The following is a 22,475-nucleotide window of genomic DNA, read 5'->3' as shown; positions in this document are numbered from 1 at the left end:
GCAGCCAATCAAATTTGGCTGCACAGACGCGAAAGAGGATGTGTGCTCACATCTCGGCCGCCCTTTGGCAGATCTTAACGAAACTTGGTGGCATTATGCCAGACACAACCAGAAAGGTCCCCCAAAAACTTGGACCAACTTGGCCGCTAGGGGGCGCTATAACTAGCAAAAACGAATTTTGGCTCATATCTCATGATGCGTTTGGGCTAGAAACAAAATTCCACTAGCTCTGGAATCCTTGGCTCAAGCCGAATCCATCGCACCCTAGCACGTCATATTCACCCTTTAGGATTTTCCGCCATTTTGAATTTTGTAAAAATCAATTAAAATGCTTCTCCTCCTTCAATTTTTCACCAATTTCTCCCAAACTTGGTAGATAGCAACTTTGGAGTAAGCTCCACAAGGGCATTACCTGGCCCAAGTGCATTCTGCTGGCCTTACGACTCGGCCCATATTCTGCTTGGCCCCCACATTGCTGCTTGCAGCTATATTTATTATTATTATTATTATTCAGTCCACTTCCGCCTCTGCAAGTCTATGGCAGCCCATAGAACCGTCTGGTAAAAAGTTGTGAAATTTGGCACACTGATTCTAGACACTCTCAACATTCCTCTCACCAAATTTCAGGCCTCTACCTCAAACCCGTTAGCGCCACCAACAGGTCAAAGTCCCAGGTACATTTCTGCTTGTAACTTTTGAACCGTTGGTCTGATTTTCAAAAACTTGGTATCCCTGGAATCCTTGGGCCAAGACGAATCCAACGCACCCCATGACGTCATTTACCGCCCATATACTTTTCCCGCCATTTTGAATTTTGTGAAAATCAATTAAAATGTTTCAACTCCCTCAATTTTTTACCAATTTCTCCCAAACTTGGAAGATAGCATAATTGGACCAACCTGCACAAAAGTTATACCCGGTGATTTGAATTTCACAAGCGTTTGGCCGTGGCAGCCAATCAAAATTGGCTGGCAGATGCAAAACAGGAAGTGTGCTCATTTCTCGGCCACCCTTTGGCGTATCTTAAGAAAACTTGGTGGCATTATGCAGCACCCCTCCCCAAAGGGCAGCAAAAAATTTGGAACAAATTGGCTGCTAGGGGGCGCTGTAACTAGGAAAAATGTGTTTTGGCTCATATCTCATGATGCCTTTTGGGTAGAAACAAAATTCCACTATCCCTGGAATCCATGGGTCAAGACGAATCCATCGCACCCTATGACGTCATATTCTGACTTGAGGATTTTCCGCCATTTTGAATTTTGTTAAAATAAATGAAATTAGATGGCAACCCATAGAACCGTATGACTAGAGGTTTTCAAATTTGGCAGCCTGATTCTAGGCTCCCTCAAGGGTCTTGTCACCAAATTTCAACTCACCATCTCAAACTCTCTAGCGCCACCAACAGGTCAAATTCGCAGGTACATTTCTGGTTGTTACTTTTGAACCATACGTCTGATCGTCAAAAGCTTAGTATCTCTGGAATGGTTGGGTCAAACTGAATCCAACGCATCCTGTCTCGTCATATTGTACCTGGTAGATTTTCCGCCATTTTGAATTAGGTGAAAATCAAATAAAATGCTTCTCCTCCCTCAGTTTTTGACCAATTTCTCCCAACCTTGGCAGGTAGCAACTGCGGACGAAGCTGCACAAGAATCTTACATGGATTTTCGAATTTCATAAGCGTTTGGCCGTGGCAGCCAATCAAATTTGGCTGCGCAGACGTGAAAGACAATGTGTGCTCACATCTCGGCCGCCCTTTGGCAGATCGTAACGAAACTTGGTGGCATTATGCCAGACGCCACCAGAAAGGTCCCCAAAAAACTTGGAACAACCTGGCCGCTAGGGGGCGCTATAAGTAGGAAAAATGTCTTTTGGCTCATATCTCATGATGCGTTTGGGCTAGAAAGAAAATTCCACTATCTCTGGAATCCTTGGCTCAAGCCGGATCCATCGCAGCCTATGCCGTCATATTCAGCCTTTAGGATTTTCCGCCATTTTGAATTTTGTAAAAATCAATTAAAATGCTTCTCCTCCCTCAATTTTTCACCAATTTCTCCCAAACTTGGTAGATAGCAACTTTGGACTAAGCTGCACAAGGGCATTTCCTGGCCCAAGTGCATTCTGCTGGCCTTCCGACTAGGCTCATATACTGCTTGGCCCCCACATTGCTGCTTGCAGCTATATTTACTATTAGAATTCCACATTTGGGCTTACCTTTGTAATAAGGCTTTTTTTCCCTTTATTGGGAATTTCCCATAACATTCCGGCATAAAACCTGCCTCGAGATATTGGTAAGCATCTGTACTTTTGTAAGCCTTTAACATCTCCAGTGTATTTAGAAGTCCCAAATACTAAATCGTTCAGGATTTCATAGTGTCTCAAATCTGGCAGCTGGTTTGCTGAACACTTTTCAAGTGGAATCAATACATTTGTGTGTAAATTAAGAAGAAGCCTTTATTTTAGTGACATGTAAACTCAAGCACAGCAAAATTCCTTCTCTGCATTTAACCCATCTGAAGCAGTGAACACAGAGAGAGAGAGAGTGCAGTATGCAGAATAAATAAATACATTTATGGGTAAATTATATGGGTCTGTGATGCCTGCATGTTTCAGCTTTTGGATGTAACGCAATCTGCTGGTAGAATCTCATCTCATTATCTCTAGCCGCTTTATCCTGTTCTACAGGGTCGCAGGCAAGCTGGAGCCTATCCCAGCTGACTATGGGCAAAAGGCGGGGTACACCCTGGACAAGTCGCCAGGTCATCACAGGGCTGACACATAGACACAGACAACCACTCACACTCACATTCACACCTACGCTCAATTTAGAGTCACCAGTTAACCTAACCTGCATGTCTTTGGACTGTGGGGGAAACCGGAGCACCCGGAGGAAACCCACGCGGACACGGGGAGAACATGCAAACTCCGCACAGAAAGACCCTCGCCGGCCACGGGGCTCGAACCCGGACCTTCTTGCTGTGGGGCGACAGTGCTAACCACTACACCACCGTGCCGCCCTGGTAGAATCTAAAATTTTTAAATCACTTTAGAGAGATTTTACTGACTGCCATCGTCTTGATTTTCATTATTAACCATCACGGCGGTTTCTTTGTTTGCCCGGCAATATGGCAGACGCTGCGTGATAAACAAAAACCTATGACGTCAGTGAAAGTCCTCTATAGAACAACTAACCCAGGGACTTGTAGTAGAAATGTGGACAAAGGACTTTGTGCTTTATCAGCAACAGGGATTAACAAGTATGACTTTTTTTTTTTAAATCAATGACTTTTGTAATTGTTGGCAAATTAATACGACACCTCAGGACGTTATTGGAAAATAATCATCTCTGCTTTGTGCTGACCCGTATCACAGCACTGGGTGGTTGATTAAGTTCCTGAAACAGCATACTCGGTCAAGTTATATGCCTGAAATAATAATTATAACCACCCACCTGCTGATCACGCGTGCTGCAGGAAGCTCCTCCACCTCATTGCTGAAAGGGTCACCTACCTTCGACTCCATTTCTACACACCTACTTAAACCAGAGAGAGAGAGAGAGAGAGAGAGAGAGAGAGAGAGAGAGAGAGAGAGAGAGGACATTGAATTCAACATCACTGAATTCAACATTCTGAACAATCAATCAATCAATCAATCAATCAATCAATCTATGGCCTGTTGATGTAGATGAAAGATTTCTTCCGGTCTCAGAGCATACCTTTGAATGGGTGAGGGGCTTTAATTCTATTTCAGCATAGTTATAGCTGGACACCCAATGGGTATAAAATGAACATATACAGTCAAGCCGGAAAGTCTGCACGCCCCTTTCACCTTCTCCATGTTTTATGTTACAGACTTATTCTACAATAGATCGAGTCCATTTTTTGTCTCAAAATTCTACACAAAAAAATGGCCCATAATGACAAAGTGAAAGCAGGTTTTTAGAAAATATGCAAATTTTACTGACAAAAATAGGTTATTTAGGGGTTACATACACTATATTGCCAAAAGTATTTGCTCACCCATCATCCAAATTATCGGAATCAGGTGTTCCAATCACTTCCATGGCCGCAGGTGTACAAAATCAAGCAGCTAGGCATGCAGACTGTTTTTACAGTTTGGAGCTGGCCCCTTCCTCTTCCAACATGACTGTGCACCAGTGCACAAAGCAAGGTCCATAAAGACATGGATGACAGAGTCTGGTGTGGATGAACTTGACTGGCCTGCACAGAGTCCTGACCTCAACCCGATAGAACACCTTTGGGATGAATTAGAGCGGAGACTGAGAGCCAGGCCTTCTCGTCCAACATCAGTGTGTGACCTCACAAATGCGCTTCTGGAAGAATGGTCAAAAATTCCCATAAACACACTCCTAAACCTTGTGGACAGCCTTCCCAGAAGAGTTGAAGCTGTTCTAGCTGCAAAGGGTGGACCGATGTCATATTGAACCCTATGGATTAGGAATGGGATGTCACTTAAGCTCATATGTGAGTCAAGGCAGGTGAGCAAATACTTTTGGCAATATAGTGTATCTGTACACACCCTTAGCCATACTTGGTTGATGCACCTTTGGCAGCAATTACAGCTTCAAGGCATCTTGAGAAAGAAGCTATGAGCTTGGCACACTTGTTTCTGGACATTTTTGCCCATTCCTCTTGGTATATCCTTGCAAGTTCTGTCAGGTTGGATGGGGAGCATCGGTATACAGCCATTTTCAGCTCCTTCCACAGATGTTCAATTGGATTCAGGTCTGGGCTCTGGCTGGGCCACTCAAGGACATTCACAGGCTTTCTCCGAAGCCACTCCTTTGTTCTCTTGGCTGTGTGCTTCGGGTCATTGTCATGTTGAAAGGTAAACCTTCGCCCCAGTCTGAGGTCCAGAGCGCTCTGGAGCAGGTTTTCTTCAAGGATCTCCGTGTACTTTGCTGCATTCATCTTTCCCTCCATCAGGACTAGTCACTCCGTTCCTGCTGCTGAAAAACATCCCCACATCATGATGCTGCCACCGCCATGCTTCACTGTAAAGGATGGCATTAGCCAGGTGATGAGTGGTGCCTGGTTTCCTCCAGATGTGACGCTTGGTGTTCAGGCCAAAACGTTCAATTTTGGTTTCATCAGACCAGAGAATCTTGTTTCTCATGGTTTGAGAGCCCTCTAGGTGCCTTTTGGCAAACTCCAAGCGGGCGGTCATGTGCCTTTTACTAAGGAGTGTCTTCCGTCTGGCCACTCTACCATAAAGGCCTGATTTGTGGAGTGCTGCCTGGATGGTTGATCTTCTGAAAGGTTCTCCCATCTCCACAAGGATACACTGGAGCTCTGTCAGAGTGACCCTCGGGTTCCTGCTCACCTCCTTGGCCAAAGCCTGTTTTCCCCAATCGCTCAGTTTGGCCAGGCGGCCAGGTCTAGGAGGATTCTTGGTGGTTCCAAACTTCTTCCATTTACGAATGATGGTGGCCACTGTGCTCTTTGGGACCTGTAAAGCTGCAGCAATTTTTCTGTACCCTTCTCCAGGTCTATGCCTTGACACGATCCTGTTTCTGAGGTCTGTAGATAATTCCTTTGACCCCATGGCTTGGAGTTTGCTCTAACATGCACTGGCAACTGTGGGACCTCATATAGGCAGGTGTTGGCAAGCCCCAGTCATGTCCAATTAATTGAATTTACCACAGGTGAGCTCCAATTAAGTTGTAGAAACATCTCAAGCAGTATCAGTGGAAACAAAATACACCTCTGCTCACTTTTGGGTGTCATATCAAAGGGTGTGCACACGTGTATACATATATTTTACATTTTGATTTTTAATAAGGGCGGCACGGTGGTGTAGTGGTTAGCGCTGTCGCCTCACAGCAAGAAGGTCCTGGGTTCGAGCCCCGGGGCCGGCGAGGGCCTTTCTTTGCGGAGTTTGCATGTTCTCCCCGTGTCCGCGTGGGTTTCCTCCGGGTGCTCCGGTTTCCCCCACAGTCCAAAGACATGCAGGTTAGGTTAACTGGTGACTCTAAATTGACCGTAGGTGTGAATGTGAGTGTGAATGGTTGTCTGTGTCTATGTGTCAGCCCTGTGATGACCTGGCGACTTGTCCAGGGTGTACCCCGCCTTTCGCCCATAGTCAGCTGGGATAGGCTCCAGCTTGCCTGCGACCCTGTAGAAGGATAAAGCGGCTAGAGATAATGAGATGAGATGAGACTCTGTGACAAAAAATGAATTCAATCTATTGTAGAAGTCGTCTGTAACAAAATAAAACGTGGAGAAGGTGAAAGGGGTGTGCAGACTTTTCGGCTTGACTGCATGCCCATTATACATGTGTGATATTCAGAGTCTGGCACAGAAGTCTAAAATGAGGTGGTTGACTGCGAGTTACAATAATGACAAACCCTGGTTCACAGATAAGCTCAGACAGCTAAGCAGGGTTCTCCAGAAAATCTGAAGTAGCCAGCTTAACCAATGGTGTGCTAATGCTAGGGGGGTCTGGCGGCCTTCTGGTGCATTCTCAGCTAATAAATTACTAACCATTTCCCTGTAAAATACTTGCAAAATATGCATGAAGTTTCCCTCCAGATGTGTGCGTGCTTGGCTTTCTCGGTTACCCTCTGTAATATGCTGCCTGGCTCTGTAACATAACTTCTTACACTACGGCATGGTCACATGGTCTGGCTCATCCAATCAGAGCACTTTAAAATCAAGTTATCCAATGAGATTGTTTGTTTGTTTGTTGTCTCTCGACTGAGAAGAGTTTAGAGCTGCTCACTCATTGGTTAGGACTTCATTGCCAGGACAGAAGGCCATAGCAGTGTATGTTTATGTAGGAAGTGACAGATGAATTAACCAGTCAGATTTTGATTTATAGTGGGAGACACCAAAAATGTATCGCCCTCTGCCTTCTCAAAGACCAACACGGGCTTAACCGTGCATCAGCGCAGCAGTGAAGTCACCTTCCAGCCGATGTAGCGTTCATCAGTAGTGTTAGCGAATGTTAATAAGGTGGTCAAGCCAGTGTTATCGAGTGCAAGTAGCACAGGCTAACGACCGAGAAACTAAGATTTCTGTCTCCAGACTCTTCTTCCACGCTGCACACAACAGTATTTTTCAATCAGACTGTAATTTACTTAGTTACTATTTTAAAATGAACTTCATTGGCAGCTACACACAACGGAGCGACCTGGCAGCCTGCTGCTAATTCCTTGCAAAATCCTTTGCCCTGTTGCTTTTTTGGTGTGTCTGAAGTCTCTGGCCTAATAGTAACGGTTCACCACTGTGGTCCATTAGAACTAAAACCTCACTCCATAAGGCCAGCTTTTTCCCCACTGCAGCTGGACTCATCAATAAGGTCAGAGACCCCCACTGACTCTAAACTCTAACCTCACACTCTGTGACATTAACACACTACCTCTCTGAACTGCGATTCTGCACAGTTCACGGTCATGTCATGCATCTTCATTCTGTGAACCTTTATTGCACATTCTAGCACACACTGTAGAGCTTGGCTATTTATTTAACCCACTGCACATATTCTCTTCTTCTCACACATTCATGTCATGACTCTTCTTCATCTTCATCCTGTGACCTATTATTGCACATTCCGGGACACAGTGTGCAGCTTGGACTTCAAAACAACCCATACACATATTGCTTAAATATGTCTATTTTTCAAATTTCTTATTTTTTTTTCTATGTATATTACTACTTTTGTCTTTTTTAAAATTCTTTTATCATGACTGTTCAAGCACCAAAGCAAATTCCTTGTACGTGAGAAGGTACTTGGCAATAAACTCCGTTCTCATTCTGAAGTGACGCCCAACCAATGAAGGCAGAAAGCATCTAGCTTTACCAGTTTTTACTGAAGTTACATCAGTGAATAGTTACCCAAAAACAACTAAAAGCAGCACTGCTGTATCTCTGTGATGTTAGGAGACACACACACACACAGAGTACCACTCAAAAGTTTGGAAACACCTTCAAATTCTATGTTTTTTCTTTATTTTAAGTAACTAAAAGACACTTTGTGTCTTAAAGTAATGACTGACTGTTATTTCTCTTTAGTTAGTTGAGTGGTTCTTGACATAATATGTATTACTACAGTTATCGAACAGGGCTATTTACTGTATTTTTATTATTTACTCTTTACTGGTTGATGGTGTCAAATGCATTAAGAAGGCAAGAAATTCCATTTTTGACAAGACACACCTGTTAATTGAGAAGCATTCCAGGTGACGACCTCATGAAGCTGGTTCAGATAATGGCAATGGTTTGCAAAGCTGTTATCAAATAGTGATGACTTTGAAGAATCTAAAAGATGAAATTAGGGCTGTGCGATGTCCCCTTAATTGGCATCGACGATGTTTACAGTGCAAACATCGTGATGGACGATGATATCGTGGGCGGGGGGGGGGGGGGGGGGGGGGGGATTTTAATACCACGTTATTAAATATATTATTATTATTATTATTATTATTAAAAGTATTAGATACTCATCCGAGGCTTTGGCACGTAAAGGAAAAAAAAGCGCTAGGTGATGTGGAATATTTGGCCTTGACAACGGATATGTGGTCCAGCTGCAACATGATGCCCTATATGTCAGCTACCGTACATTATGTGGACCGAGAGTGGGCAATGCAATCCAAATGCCTGCAGACGAGTTTCATGCCAGAGACACATTCAGCGGACAATTTAGAAGACGCATTGCGCGAGACACTTGCCGAATGGAAAATAGAGGAGAAAAAGATCGCCTGTATAACAACGGACAACGGGGCGAATATTGTTGCAGTCATCAGGCAATTGAAATGGCCGTGGTTAAGTTGTTTTGGGCACAATTTGAACCTGGCCATAACCAACTCGCTTGCGCTACAGAGGGCCAGTACAGACCGAGCGTTTGGAGTTTGCCGAGCAGTCAACACTGCGTTTGCGCACAGCTGGCTTCGGAGAAATGAGCTGCGCAAAGCGCAGGTGGAAATGAACCTCCCCGAGCACTCGCTGATCACGCTAAGATATTAATCAGCTCTAACAGTGAAAGACTAGTATTCAAACTATGAGAAGAAACTACACTTAAGCTATTACTCATTGTTTATTTACACCATATCAATTGAAGATGCGTTTCGGCCTTTAGTGCGCACTTGAACGCGCTAATTTTTCCAATTTATTAGTGTTTGAATTATTGCACCAGCTTTTAAAATCATGATTTAATATTTTTTTTTTTTACTGTCTTTACATTTATCAGAATCACCTTCATTCTTCCATTTGGTTTGACATTATGGCTTAGAGTGGACCATTTTGTGTCTGAAAGTAGGCCTATTTACCAGATTAAAGTTATTTGACTTCTGCCGAAGTCTGCGCTTCACTGCCGTTTGATAAGGTGCAGTATTTCCCGACTGAAGTCGTTAATAGTGGCTATTTGTTTGAACAACATGACAAATTTTACATTAAAAGTATAGTGTAGGCTAAAAAATGAAGTCGAAATTTATTATTAGTAACATACTGTATTTGTGTAACCACGTTATGTTCACTAGCACGTCCCTGCACCATAGCCTACGTGAACAAGCGGTAATAGGATATTACTTTATAATGATTTATATAATTATGTATTTATATATATACATGTTATATAATATATTTATATATTAAACAAAACTAACTAACTAAACTAACAAAAAACTAACTTTTTAGGTTAAATAGGCCCAGATGATACCGTATATGCATGTTTATGACAGGAGGGGGCGTGGTATCACGATGGTGGCTCTCCATCGCGATGGATGACCACCATCGTCGATGGACGATGGCATCGTCTATCGGCACAGCCCTAGATGAAATGTTTTTTAACACTTTTTTGTTTACCATATAATTCCATATGTTATTTCATAGTTTTGATGAGTTCAGTATTGTTCTACAATGTAGGAAAAATAAATAAATAAAAACATCAAATTTGAAGGTGTTTCCAAACTTTTGACTGGTTTTTTTTTTGTGTATATATATATATATATATAATCATCTCATTATCTCTAGCCGCTTTATCCTTCTACAGGGTCGCAGGCAAGCTGGAGCCTATCCCAGCTGACTACGGGCGAAAGGCGGGGTACACCCTGGACAAGTCGCCAGGTCATCACAGGGCTGACACATAGACACAGATAACCATGGGCTCGAACCCGGACCTTCTTGCTGTGAGGCGACAGCACTAACCACTACACCACCGTGCCGCCCATATATATTTTATATATATTACATATACATACACACACACTAGTGCATCTCAAAAAATTAGAATACCATGAAAAAGTTCCCTTTTTTCATAATTTAAAACTTTCATATATTCTATATTCATTACATGTAAAGTGAAATATTTAAAGCCTTTTTTGTTTTAATTTCGATGATTATGGCTTATAGCTCATGAAAATCAGAAATCCAGTATCTCAAATTATTAGAATATTCCCTAATATCAATCAAAAAAAAGGATTTACAATACAGAAATGTCCAACTTCTGAAAAGTATATTCATTTATACACTCAATACTTGGTTGGGGCTCCTTTACCATGAACTACTGTATCAATGTGGCGTGGCATGGAGGTGATCAGTCTGTGGCACTGCTGAGCTGTTATTGAAGCCCAGGTTGCTTTGATAGTGGCCTTCAGCGTATCTGTATTTTTGGGTCGGGTGTTTCTCATCTTCCTCTTCAGGTCAGGCAAGTTGGCTGGCCAATCAAACAGTAATATCATGGTCAGCAAACCATTTGGTAGTAGTTTTGGCACTGTGGGTAGGTGCTAAGTCCTGCTGGAAAAGGAAATCAGCATCTCCAAAAAGCTCGTCAGCAGATGGAAGCATGAAGTGCTCTAAAATCTCCTGGTAGATGGCTGTGTTGACTTTGGACTTGATAAAATACAGTGGACCAGCAGATGACATGGCACCCCAAATCATCACAGACTGTGGAAACTTCACACTGGGCTTCAAACACCTTGGATTCTGTGCCTCTCCGCTCTTCCTCCAGACTCTAGAACCGTGATTTCCAAATTAAATGCAAAATGTACTTTCATCTGAAAAGAGGACTTTGGACCACTGAGCAACAGTCCATTTCTTTCTCTCCTTAGCCCAGATAAGACACTCCTGACATTGTCTCTGGCTCAGGAGTAGCATGATATTAGGAATGTGAAAGTTGTATCCCCTTTCTTGAAGATGTCTGTTCGTGATGGGTCTTGATACACTGACACCAGCCTCAGTCCACTCCTTGTGAAGCTCTCCCAAGTTCTTGAATCAACTTTTCTTGACAATCCTCTCAAGACTGCAGCCATCCCTGTTGCTTGTGCACCTTTTCCAGCCACCCTTTTCAGCAATGACCTTTTGTGGCTTACCCTCCTTGTGGAGGGCATCAGTGATCATCTTCTGGACAACAGTCAAGTCAGCAGTCTTCCCCATGATTGTGGTTGTGTGTACTGAACTAGACCGAGAGATATACTGTATTCATACTGTTTTACTCAAACTCGAAATGAAATATTCTAATATTTTGAGATGGGGTTTTTTTTTATGTTTTTGTACTGTATGCCATACTGATTAAAATTAAAATAGAAAAAATGCTTGAAACATTTTAGTTTATGTGTAATGAGTCTATAATATATAACATTTTCACTTTCTTAAATAACTGATGGAAAATATTCTAATTTTTCTGAGATGCACTAGTATATATATATATATATATATATATATATATATATATATATATATATGTATATATGTGTGTGTGTATATACACTACCGTTCAAAAGTTTGGGGTCACCCAGACAATTTAGTGTTTTCCATGAAAAGTCACACTTTTATTTCCCACCATAAGTTGTAAAATGAATAGAAAATATAGTTGAGACATTTTTCTGGCCATTTTGAGCTTTTAATCGACCCCACAAATGTGATGCTCCAGAAACTCAATCTGCTCAAAGGAAGGTCAGTTTTATAGCTTCTCTAAAGAGCTCAACTGTTTTCAGCTGTGCTAACATGATTGTACAAGGGTTTTCTAATCCTCCATTAGCCTTCTGAGGCAATGAGCAAACACATTGTACCATTAGAACACTGGAGTGAGAGTTGCTGGAAATGGGCCTCTATACACCTATGGAGATATTGCACCAAAAACCAGACATTTGCAGCTAGAATAGTCATTTACCACATTAGCAATGTATAGAGTGGATTTCTGATTAGTTTAAAGGACATGGGACATGAAACATAAATGCACGCTATATCAGTTTCTTTCCATTAAAAATATGAAATAATTGCATCAACAAATACAAAATTATCTATTAAATTCAGCAAAATCGTTATATTCGTGATGATTATATGGCATTTCTGCTCGAGCTCCGATATGCATATTTTACAACTGGAAGAGCCGCTGTCACGTGATCATACATCACAAAAACTTTCGGGTACAGCACAAGCAGGTAGATGAACATGGAGAAGTGTGAATCATGATGATGACGAATGCGACAAAATAGTTTTTGCGTCTTGGATGACAAGAAAATTGTTTCGTTTTTAGAGTGTTTAACGTACATTGAACATCATGGTGTATTGCGACCTCCCAGTCAGTCAGACGCGCTGTTACTCCTGTTAGCAATGTAGCTAGGCTCAGCATGGCCAACGGTATTTTTTGTGGCTGTAGTTAGATGCGACCAAACTCTTCCACGTTTTTCCTGTTTACATAGGTTTATATGACCAGTGACATGAAACAAAGTTCAGTTACACAAATTGAAACGTGGCGATTTTCTATGGAAAGTCCGCACTATAATATCAGGTGTACTAACACCTTCTGCGCACTTCGACAGCGCATTGATACCTTCACTCGGAGTTGTACCATTATTTTTTAGACAGGGCGGACGGACCAGGGCATTCGCCCGCCTGGCCGTGCCCGACGAGGGACGCTCTCGGTCGGCCTTGGAGGCAGACGGCAGCCCCTCCTGGAAGCGTGGTTTTACTATGGGCCTCATGCGGTAAGGATTAGTATTATAATTTTGGGTGTATAAATTATTGATTATCATAATTCTGACTCGTTTCGCCATTTTGAATGTTTTCATCTCGGACTCTGGAAGCATTGTATCTCAATCAATCTCGAAAAATATCAGCAAAAAAAAAAAAAAAACTAGCTTGCAACGGACTTTAGCTAGATCTATGATGAACTTTCAATGTATGATACAAAAATAATACTTCTTTCAACAGATCATTAGCCTTTGAGCAGAATTGTTTTTAACTTACCAGGAAGTGTTATCGAGCCGACCGCTTTCAGTTTCATGGGGACTGAATGAACTCTCACTCTCAGAATCATCTGACCCGTCAGAGTAAAGACAAGATCCATGTTCATGTGAATTTCCAGCTATCGGTTCGAATTGATAGGGTCGAACTTCACATCTCTGTGAAACATCGGGAATGTCACTGTCGATGGTGTCCATTTCGGTAACCTGTTTACATTATGGCCCTTTTCCACTACCCTTTTTCAGCTCACTTCAGCTCGCTTCAGCCCGACACTGCTCGCGTTTCGACTACCAAAAACCAGCACGACTCAGCTCGCTTCAGCCCTGCTTAGCCCCTAAAACTCGCACCGTTTTGGAGTGGGGCTGAAGCGAGCCAAAGCGAGCCGAGTGAGGCTGGGGGCGTGAGCAGACACTCCCCTGTGCACTGATTGGTGAGGAGGAGTGTCCTCACATGCCCACACACGCCCCGCGAGCGCGCTGGGATCTGTAAACACCGTAAACCCGGAAGGAGAAGAATTACGAATTACGAGAATTTCTGAAGCCTTATGCACCTCGCCTCATCTATACGCTCTTGCCAGTATCTGTCCGCGTTGTCGGTGACAACAAGCCACAGCACCAAGACCAGCAACACTAACGACTCCATGTCCTCCATGTTTATTGTTTACTATCCGGGTCGTGAGACTGCCGCTTAAAAGCTCACTGATGTCACTGTTTGCGCTGCTTAACGACATCACGTGACGTCCACCCACTTTCGCTAACTCCACCCAATGTGTCCACCCACTTCCAGCCAGCACGGTTCAGCGCGGTTGTAGTCGAAATGCAACTCCAACAGCCCCGCTCAGCTCGACTCAGCCCAACTCAGCACGGCATGGCTCAGCCCGACTCAGCCGCGTTTGTAGTGGAAAAGCGGCATTAGATTCCCAAGCGCTGGCTCCTTGAAAAGTTTTTGTGATGTCACGGGTCACGTGACCGCTTAGCTAATTAACGAATCATTGTTTTACGCTGATGTATAAAAAAGTTGAATAATGTGATGATTTTCACATTTTTGACGCCCTGCAGTGATTTAGATGGCATTTCTTATGTCCTTTATACATAATTATACCCAGAAAAAAATCCATGTCCCATATCCTTTAAAGTGATCTTCATGGAAAAGAACAGTGCTTTTCTTTCAAAAATAAGGACATTTCAAAGTGACCCCAAACTTTTGAACGGTAGTGTATATATTATATACACACATATGTATGTGTATATATAGTATCTATAGGATCAGTTACTGTAATGTTTATCACTAAGAAAGACAGCTGCTGTGTTACTAAATAATTAAAATACAATACACAAACTAACCGACTGACTAATAAACACTAAATAAAACGTCAATTCACTCTCACAATTATAATAATATTTGCTACAAAGAGCAGTTTCTTACTGAGTATATATATGCGACGCCTTCGTTGTGCCGCTGGAAGGCGGATGTGTGCTGATGACGTGGAACGGCTTTAGTTTCTTCGCTTCCTGTTCAGCGAGGTGCCTTGCCCGCTATCGCCTCCTAGTGGTGGTACACTACTAACGTACACTGTGGACGGGTAATATTTGAATATTTGTGCTTTTTCAAACGTTCACTGCACTTGTTTGCTGGTCCTCAAGAAACCAGCTAGCGAGTGAAATTATTATATCAATCGATTTTGTTTTAGACGATCAAAAAATATTCGATTTTACAACATGAGTTAGTTCCCTTCCCCTTACCAACATGGCGACTTTTGTTGGCCGTTACGCATCGTAACGCAACTCGCACGTGATTGGTTGATGCGCTTGTTTTTCCCTATACGTGATTGGTCAGTGTGTGTTGTTTTTCTGTATGGTTATCGCCCACCCGTTGCTGTGAAGGGATGTTTCGAGAAATCTGACTGTGTGTGGTCCTCCAGTACAGTGAGTGGTGAATTACGGCTACTTTGAACACGAGTTGTTTGATTACGTGCTGGTGGAAGTAAAAAGTCTTTAAGTTGTTCGTTTTGAAAGCTGTACTAAGAGTTTGTGAGAGGATACAGCGGTCTGACGTCACTGGAGTGTCAGCTGTTTGGGAGCTAGTCAGATAAAGTCGCTTAGCACAGCGACTGGTATTTATTTCTCTCGTGTGAGCATTGCAAAGTTTCAACATTTCACTATAACTCGACCCAGAGTAAGTGCTTGTCAACCACAGCGCGTCTTTGTGGTGTGTTATTACGGTTCTGAGGCGACAGGGCAGTCAGAAGTGTTAGCTAGTTAAGGGGTTAGCTTTATTATGGTAACGGTTTTGCTAGCGAGCGGGGGATTAGCTAACCGGAAGTACAGAAACTCCTAGCAAGCAGTTCTTGTTTTTCTTGTCAATATAAAATGTCTGAAATACAAACTGTAGTCCCGTGGAGCTACATAACTAGAGAATTACATCACTCGGCCTTGGTTTTAAACATTACGTAACGTAAACACGTGACGTCGTGACGTAATATTTCGCATTATCAGTGTCCTAGGGCGTGTTTCATTCTTTCCTCTTATCATAATGTTTTCGGAATTGATTTCTGCACTGCTACTGTTTTACTGTTATTTACCGTATGCAGCTCGATGTTAGCTCCCTTATGAATATTACTTACTAACAGGTTAATGTTTGTACAGTCAGACTACTGATAATCCTATCAACAAAACATATAGAGGGCTACCGCGTGACGTCACCGTACCGCGAGATTTTGTTAGGGCGCCATATTGGAAGACCAAGTACATACATACTCACAATATAAAACAAACTACGAGCGAGAGTAAAGTGACACGATGGCTGATAATTCTGGTGATGTGAGTACAGTACCAGCTGCAGAAAGGGCACGGTATGTGGAGAAACTGGCTGTGATTGATGGGTTTGACCCATATGATAAGACTCGGGGCAAGGGAGAATGGAAACATAAGGAGGACCTGACACCAATTCTGCCATCTGTTTGCTACCCAGACATTTCGGGTGTTCACACGGCACATATTTGCATCGATGCTGCACCGATGTATTTTGTTGCGATATATCTTACACCGGTGTAAATTTTGCGCAGCGTTCACACGTCACAACCCTGCTTACTAGAGAGAAGCGTGTTAGCACCGGTGCAGCCCCACTTGCGTTCACACGGCAGTTTCTGCGACCGTGCAATAGTAGCAAAAACTTTATTACTATCATTTCCTTTGATAGTAATAAAGTTTTGATATCATTTCCTTTTATTGCTATCATTTCCTATCATTATTACTATCATTTGCGATAGTAATAATGCGGAAATTAAATATGCGCATGCGTGAAAATGTACTTCCTTTTCCCGGTTGTCATGGCATCACCAAGCGCCGGGAAAACAACGTGGATGAAGACACCAGTGTTGCCAGATATTGCTGATGTTTTCCAGCACAAAATATGTTAAAATCTGCCAAAATGCACTTAAAACCGCCCAATCTGGCAACACTGGAAGACACGCAGTTCTGTTGTTGTTGATATTAGCAATTTTGGAAGTGCAAAATACCAGGATGCAAATTATGCAGTGCCCGTATGTAATCAACTCTCCTCACGCATAGCGAGTCTACCCCTGTAGCGTTCAGATGTCCCATTTTATATCGGTGCTGCCCCGCAAACTAGCATTTACTCCGGAGTAAATTTCTTAAACCACCTCCCGAGCAGGGTTAGATTTGCACCGGTTTAAGCAGCTTTCAGGGGCTACACCGGTATAACTTTGTACCGTGTGAACGCTCTACCGGGGCAGCCCCGGTGCTACACCGGAGTAAAAGATGTCGTGTGAACAGCCCTATTGTAAACATTCATATAATAATCAGTGCAGATTAAATGAAATTCTCCACTATCATGTTAAAAAAATTATAGCACTTGACCACGATTGCAATCTGTATTCATGCTGTTATGGATTTTTTTATTTCATAATTTATTTTTAATTTACTACTTATCTGTTTTTATTTATATATATTTGAATTATTTGGACAAGGGGGAAAAACTATATTTAAAATCCAAAGAGGGATGGAGGGAGGAAAATTAAAACGAAAGAAATGAAATATATAACATAAATGTGATAAAATTAAGGATGTTTTTATTCAGTAAACATATTTAAAAAAATGTTCTACAACACTCTAGCCTAGTGACTTACCAGTAACAAAATGGTCTGAACATATTCTGTACTGTTGTAGACTTGAAGTATTCAGATCCGCTCTGCATAAAGCAGCTAAATACTCTCTGTCTCCTGGCAGAAAGCTCCTTGGTTTGCTCCCCTTGTGTCTCAGTCACAGCTGGTATTCTGAAGAAAGACTTCTTTTCACCTTTCCCATCAGCTTTGTTAGAACACCCTAACACAGCACAAAAGTTTACCATTGTAGGTTTTTGATGAACCAAGTGCCTCGTGGGTTCACATACCACGCGCTGTCGTTATTTCCCCCTAATCACGAGTTTGTTGGTCTTCCAATATGGCGCAGGGTTTGTTTACTTCCGGTTTCGGGTGACGTCAGTGCAAGGGGTCTATATATTTTAATAATCAGACTCCATATTTGTGACACTTTGCTGTTGCAGGACCGTGTGGTGGAACGACTTAGCAGCAGTTAACCATGGCGGCGTGCTCAAGGTACTCTCTGTACTGGGAGGAGACGGACTGCTTGAGCTACTATGACATGCTGTCTCTTCATGAAATCTTCGAAATTGTGGGTTCCCAGCTGACAGAGACTGACGTTGAAGTCCTGTCGTTCCTTCTCGATGAAGCCTATCCTGCCAGGCATCCTCTCGATCCAGAAAGCTGGACTGAAGAGGTTTTGCCGGACTCTGATTCACCTATAAATTCTCCTTGCCCACGCCTTTTGGAGGCATGGCGCAGGATAAACCCAAAGGGAGAGCCAGGCCCATTTGCTGCCCACTGCAAGCCAAAGAGTGGTGTTGCACTGTTGCTGGAACTGGAGAGACGTGGTGTTTTGAATGAAGCAAATCTGGAACCTCTGTTGCAGCTGCTCCGGATTCTTACACGGCACGACCTCTTACCGTTTGTCTCCAGCAAGAAAAGAAGAACAGGTAAGCAACGGACCGACGATAAACCAAAGCAACTGACTAGGAAAATTATAAAAGGAATAATCCACCATGAACAATTCAATATTCAGTACTCATAATCAGTGTGTGACCTTCATTGGAACATAATTTTTTTATGATTTAATTATGGGTTAAGTATTTCAGTTACTTTCTTCAACATGTTAACACACTGTGCTGTTTGTTCTTAAAGTGACCGATGCAGCAGCGCTTTAATCCTTGTAGTTTGTCCCAGTGACTGTAAAAATCATCGACAGTGTGGATCTATGCCCTTCTGTTCTATAGAAAGGAAGCCAAAATTCCTGCACCATATTGTCAAATTTGGAGCCAGAGTTTGCACAGTCGAGACAAGAACCAAAGTCAGGCACACCTACTCATTTGGTAGCCACGCCCCCTTCTCCCAATACCAAGGTCCAGTACATCACCAAGGCTGTCAATCACTTCATACTCAAATGTATCCATGCCTTTTTATGATTTAGTAGAATAGCTTAAAAAATGTAATTAATTTCTGGAGAGAAAAAAAATGCAGATATCAGTATAGGGAAATCTGATTTAGACACTGAAGAGGGAAAGACAGTTGAGACAAGAAAAGGGACATGGAAAACGGGCGATTTTGTCATTGAAGTATATGGGCATGGCTAAAAATTGTATTGCAGCCAGCCAGCAGGGGCGCTAGACCTGTGGTGACGTCACTTTTTATTCCCCGCTGGCCAAAAGGCCCGAAGGGGGATTATGTCGTGGCGATTTCCGTCCGTCTGTCCATCCCGGGAAGGGTGCTCACCTTCTGAAATCAACTCCTCTCACAATTTTTGGAGGGATTTCATGAAACTTGGCAGGGTTCTTTGTTGTTTGTCGGTAATACGCATATTGTAATTTCATTAAATTGGGTCAAATTTTACCAGAGTTACAGCTCTTGATTAACAAAATTTATACTTTGATAATTTCATGAGTGTGTTTTCCTTCTGAAATCAACTCCTCTCACAATTTTGGGAGGAATTTCATGAACCTTGACAAGAGACATTGTTATATGTCGGTAGTACGCATATTGTAATTTTGTTCAGTTCAGTCACATTTTACCAGAGTTGTAGCCCTTGATTTACAGCCTTATTGTACTTTGACAATTTCATGAAGGTGTGCTCGCCTTCTGACATCAACTCCTCTCACGGTTTTCGGATGAATTTCTCGAAGCTTGGCAAAAGGCCTCGTTATATGACGGTAATGCGCATATTGCGATTTAATTTCTCATCTCTCTCATTATCTCTAGCCGCTTTATCCTGTTCTACAGGGTCGCAGGCAAGCTGGAGCCTGTCCCAGCTGACTATGGGTGAAAGGCGGGGTACACCCTGGACAAGTCGCCAGGTCATCACAGGGCTGACACATATGCCGCTTTTCCACTACAAACGCGGCTGAGTCGGGCTGAGCCATGCTGTGCTGAGTTGGGCTGAGTCGAGCTGAGCGGGGCTGTTGGAGTTGCATTTCGACTACAACTGCGCTGAACCGTGCTGGTTGGAAGTGGGTGGACACATTGGGTGGACGTCACGTGATGTCGTTAAGCAGCGCAAACAGTGACATCAGTGACCTTTTAAGCGGTAGTCTCACGACCCGGATAGTAAACAATAAACATGGAGGACATGGAGTCGTTAGTGTTGCTGGTCTTGGTGCTGTGGCTTGTTGTCACCGACAACGCCAACAGATACTGGCAAGAGCGTATAGATGAGGCGAGGCGCATAAGGCTTCAGAAATTCTCGTAATTCTCCTTCTTCCGGGTTTACGGTGTTTACAGATCCCAGCGTGCTCGCGGGGCGTGTGTGGGCATGTGAGGACACTCCTCCTCACCAATGAGTGCACAGGGGAGTGTCTGCTCATGCCCCTAGCCCCACTTGGCTCGCTTCAGCCCCACTCCAAAACGGTGCGAGTTTTAGGGGCTAAGCAGGGCTGAAGCGAGCCGAGTCGTGCTGTTCTTTGGTAGTCGAAACGCGAGCCATGTCGGGCTGAAGTGAGCTGAAAAAGGGTAGTGGAAAAGGGCCAATAGACACAGACAACCATTCACACTCACATTCACACCTACGCTCAATTTAGAGTCACCAGTTAACCTAACCTGCATGTCTTTGGACTGTGGGGGAAACCGGAGCACCCGGAGGAAACCCACGCGGACACGGGGAGAACATGCAAACTCTGCACAGAAAGGCCCTCGCCGGCCACGGGGCTCGAACCCGGGCCTTCACTACACCACCGTGCCGCCGCGATTTAATTTAGTTTGTGAAAATTTTCTCAGGGTTTTAACCCTTGATTAAATAACTTGTACTTTGACAATTTCATGAGGGTGTGCGTTCTTCTGAAATCAACTCCTCTCACAATTAGTGGTGGAATTTCACCAAACTTGGCAAAAGGCTTTGTTATATGACAGTTATACGCAGATTGAAATTTCATTTAATTTGGGCAGATTTTCCCAGAGTTCTGCCCTTCATTATTAACAAACGTGTACTTTGGCAATTTCATCAAGGTGTGCTTGCTTTCTGAAATCAACTATCCTCATTTTTTTCCCTGAAATCAACTATCCTCATTTTTTTATCCCTCGCTGGCTGAAAGGCCCGAAGGGGGATTATGTCGTGGTGATATCCGTCCCAGGAAGGGTACTCACCTTCTGAAATCAATTCCTCTCACAATGTATGGAGGAATTTCATGAAACTTGACAGGATTTTTTGTTGTATGTTGGTAATATGCATATTGCAATTTTGTTCAGTTCAGTCACATTTTACCAGAGTTATGGCAGAGTTGCCAGCGGGGGATATTGTGCTCTCAGAGCACTCTTGTTAGAGACAATATGCTATCCATGTTTTTTGCTTTGAAGTCATTGGTCTGCTCAAACACAGTGTTCCAAAGCTTCAACGTTCATACCAATCCTGCCGTCAGGGCCATTGTGCTTGTCATCTTGTAACTCCACAACCGTTGCGTCATATACCTGCACTGCATTCTGGGACTTTGAGTCCAATGTTTTCTGTCACCATCGTTTGATTGTTGGATTTCTCATTAATATGACATTTAAACATCACTGGAAAATGGTGAGTGAGAAAAAGAAGCTCTTGCTCTTTTGTTTTAAGAGCCAATTTCATATCCTCACCATTATCCTGTACGTTTGCGATTCCTGAAATGTTTTCTCCTGTGACGTCAGTGCAGTACACAACAGCAAGCTTGTCAAAGGAGCAATGAATATACAGACCCAGCTAGTGAATTAGCACATGACCGATATTTCAGTGTTTCAGGGTGGAGTTTTCCTTTAATATCAACGGCTTTAATTTATGTCATTGGTTGTCCTTGAAAGCGAAATTCATTCTTGCATTCTTCCCGTCAGTGTCACCGGAGAGAGAACCCATAAGCTTGGAAAGCAGAGACCATGCACACACGAGTTCACACTCAGACTTGGCGAACACACAAGAATCTCAGTGGAGGGCAGGTGAGTTGGGATGATTATTATTTTTTTTTTTTTTTTATTGTGATCGCAAATTCACAAACTTGTCACTTCGGGTCGGTGAAATTCTCCAAGGGTCTGGTTGCCTGGGCTTGTGGTTTTGTCCACACCTGTGAAGTAGATGTGAAATGATCATGAGGTATGTGTGTATGTGGTGATTAGGTGTTGGCTCAGCTGTCACAGCATCTGCACCAGCACGAAGGAGAAAGGGAAGAGGGCGAGGCCGGGCAAGAAAGACCAGGGAAGCGTCAGAAATCGTACCTCAGCCTGCACCTAACAAAGTGACCTGCGGTAAGCCCACTTGACCTTCATCTCTCTCTCTCTCTTTCTTTCTTTCCGTCTTTCTTTTCAACATTCTTTTTAAACGTTTCGTACTCATCTCTTAATCATTGTCTACACTTCAGGTTTAATCAGCCTTTCATCCTGGCCCGTTTCTGTCCTGTATGTGTAAACAAAAACTAAACAACAAATACGAATGTCCCTATTCCCCTCTCAGACTTACTTGCAGGGGTGATAGCGTTCCGGCGCCGCGCCGGATTTCCGGCGTACCGTGGCTGGGGGAAAAAAAAAAAAAATCTAGTTCGCCCATTGTCCTGTGTCATTCTGAGATGCGCAGATAGACAGTAAAGGGAATTCGGAATTCCCTTTACTGTCTATCTGCGCATCTCAGAATAACACAGGACAATGGGCGAACTAGATTTTTTTTTTTTTTCCCCCAGCCACGGTACGCCGGAAATCCG

The 22,475-nt window shown here is 43.1% G+C and overlaps 3 protein-coding genes across 7 annotated transcripts in view; 1 reads left to right on the top strand and 2 right to left on the bottom strand.

Moving 5' to 3' along the window:
- The window catches only part of rabac1 (Rab acceptor 1 (prenylated)), a 29,356-nt gene extending 14,654 nt beyond the window's left edge, over nucleotides 1–14,702 (bottom strand). The window contains exons 1-2 of one of the 3 annotated variants that reach the window (XM_060920482.1): nucleotides 14,628–14,702; nucleotides 3,452–3,532 (exon numbers count right to left, since the gene is read on the bottom strand). In XM_060920482.1, the coding sequence (XP_060776465.1) occupies nucleotides 3,452–3,522 (71 nt within the window). In that variant the 5' untranslated portion in view covers nucleotides 3,523–3,532; nucleotides 14,628–14,702. Of the gene's footprint in view, nucleotides 1–3,451; nucleotides 3,536–4,019; nucleotides 4,079–14,627 lie in introns of those variants that run through there. The other 2 variants (XM_060920481.1, XM_060920480.1) reach the window with 2 other exon arrangements.
- LOC132885949 (uncharacterized) lies at nucleotides 4,076–5,984 on the bottom strand. The gene is made up of 2 exons (XM_060920479.1): nucleotides 4,540–5,984; nucleotides 4,076–4,447 (listed from the first exon to the last, which is right to left on the bottom strand). The coding sequence occupies exon 1, from the start codon at nucleotides 5,563–5,565 to the stop codon at nucleotides 4,900–4,902; it is 666 nt and encodes a 221-aa protein (XP_060776462.1). The 5' UTR covers nucleotides 5,566–5,984; the 3' UTR covers nucleotides 4,076–4,447; nucleotides 4,540–4,899.
- A 343-nt stretch (nucleotides 14,703–15,045) lies between the features above and the next one.
- dedd1 (death effector domain-containing 1) overlaps nucleotides 15,046–22,475 on the top strand; it is a 33,810-nt gene continuing 26,380 nt past the window's right edge. The window contains exons 1-4 of one of the 3 annotated variants that reach the window (XM_060921546.1): nucleotides 15,046–15,127; nucleotides 17,766–18,254; nucleotides 21,619–21,720; nucleotides 21,898–22,026. In XM_060921546.1, the coding sequence (XP_060777529.1) occupies nucleotides 17,801–18,254; nucleotides 21,619–21,720; nucleotides 21,898–22,026 (685 nt within the window). In that variant the 5' untranslated portion in view covers nucleotides 15,046–15,127; nucleotides 17,766–17,800. The other 2 variants (XM_060921549.1, XM_060921547.1) reach the window with 2 other exon arrangements.

This window comes from Neoarius graeffei, chromosome 5 (assembly GCF_027579695.1).
Source record: "Neoarius graeffei isolate fNeoGra1 chromosome 5, fNeoGra1.pri, whole genome shotgun sequence".
NCBI classification, from domain to species: Eukaryota; Metazoa; Chordata; class Actinopteri; order Siluriformes; family Ariidae; genus Neoarius; species Neoarius graeffei.
This window is presented reverse-complemented; position numbering and strand designations above follow the sequence as displayed.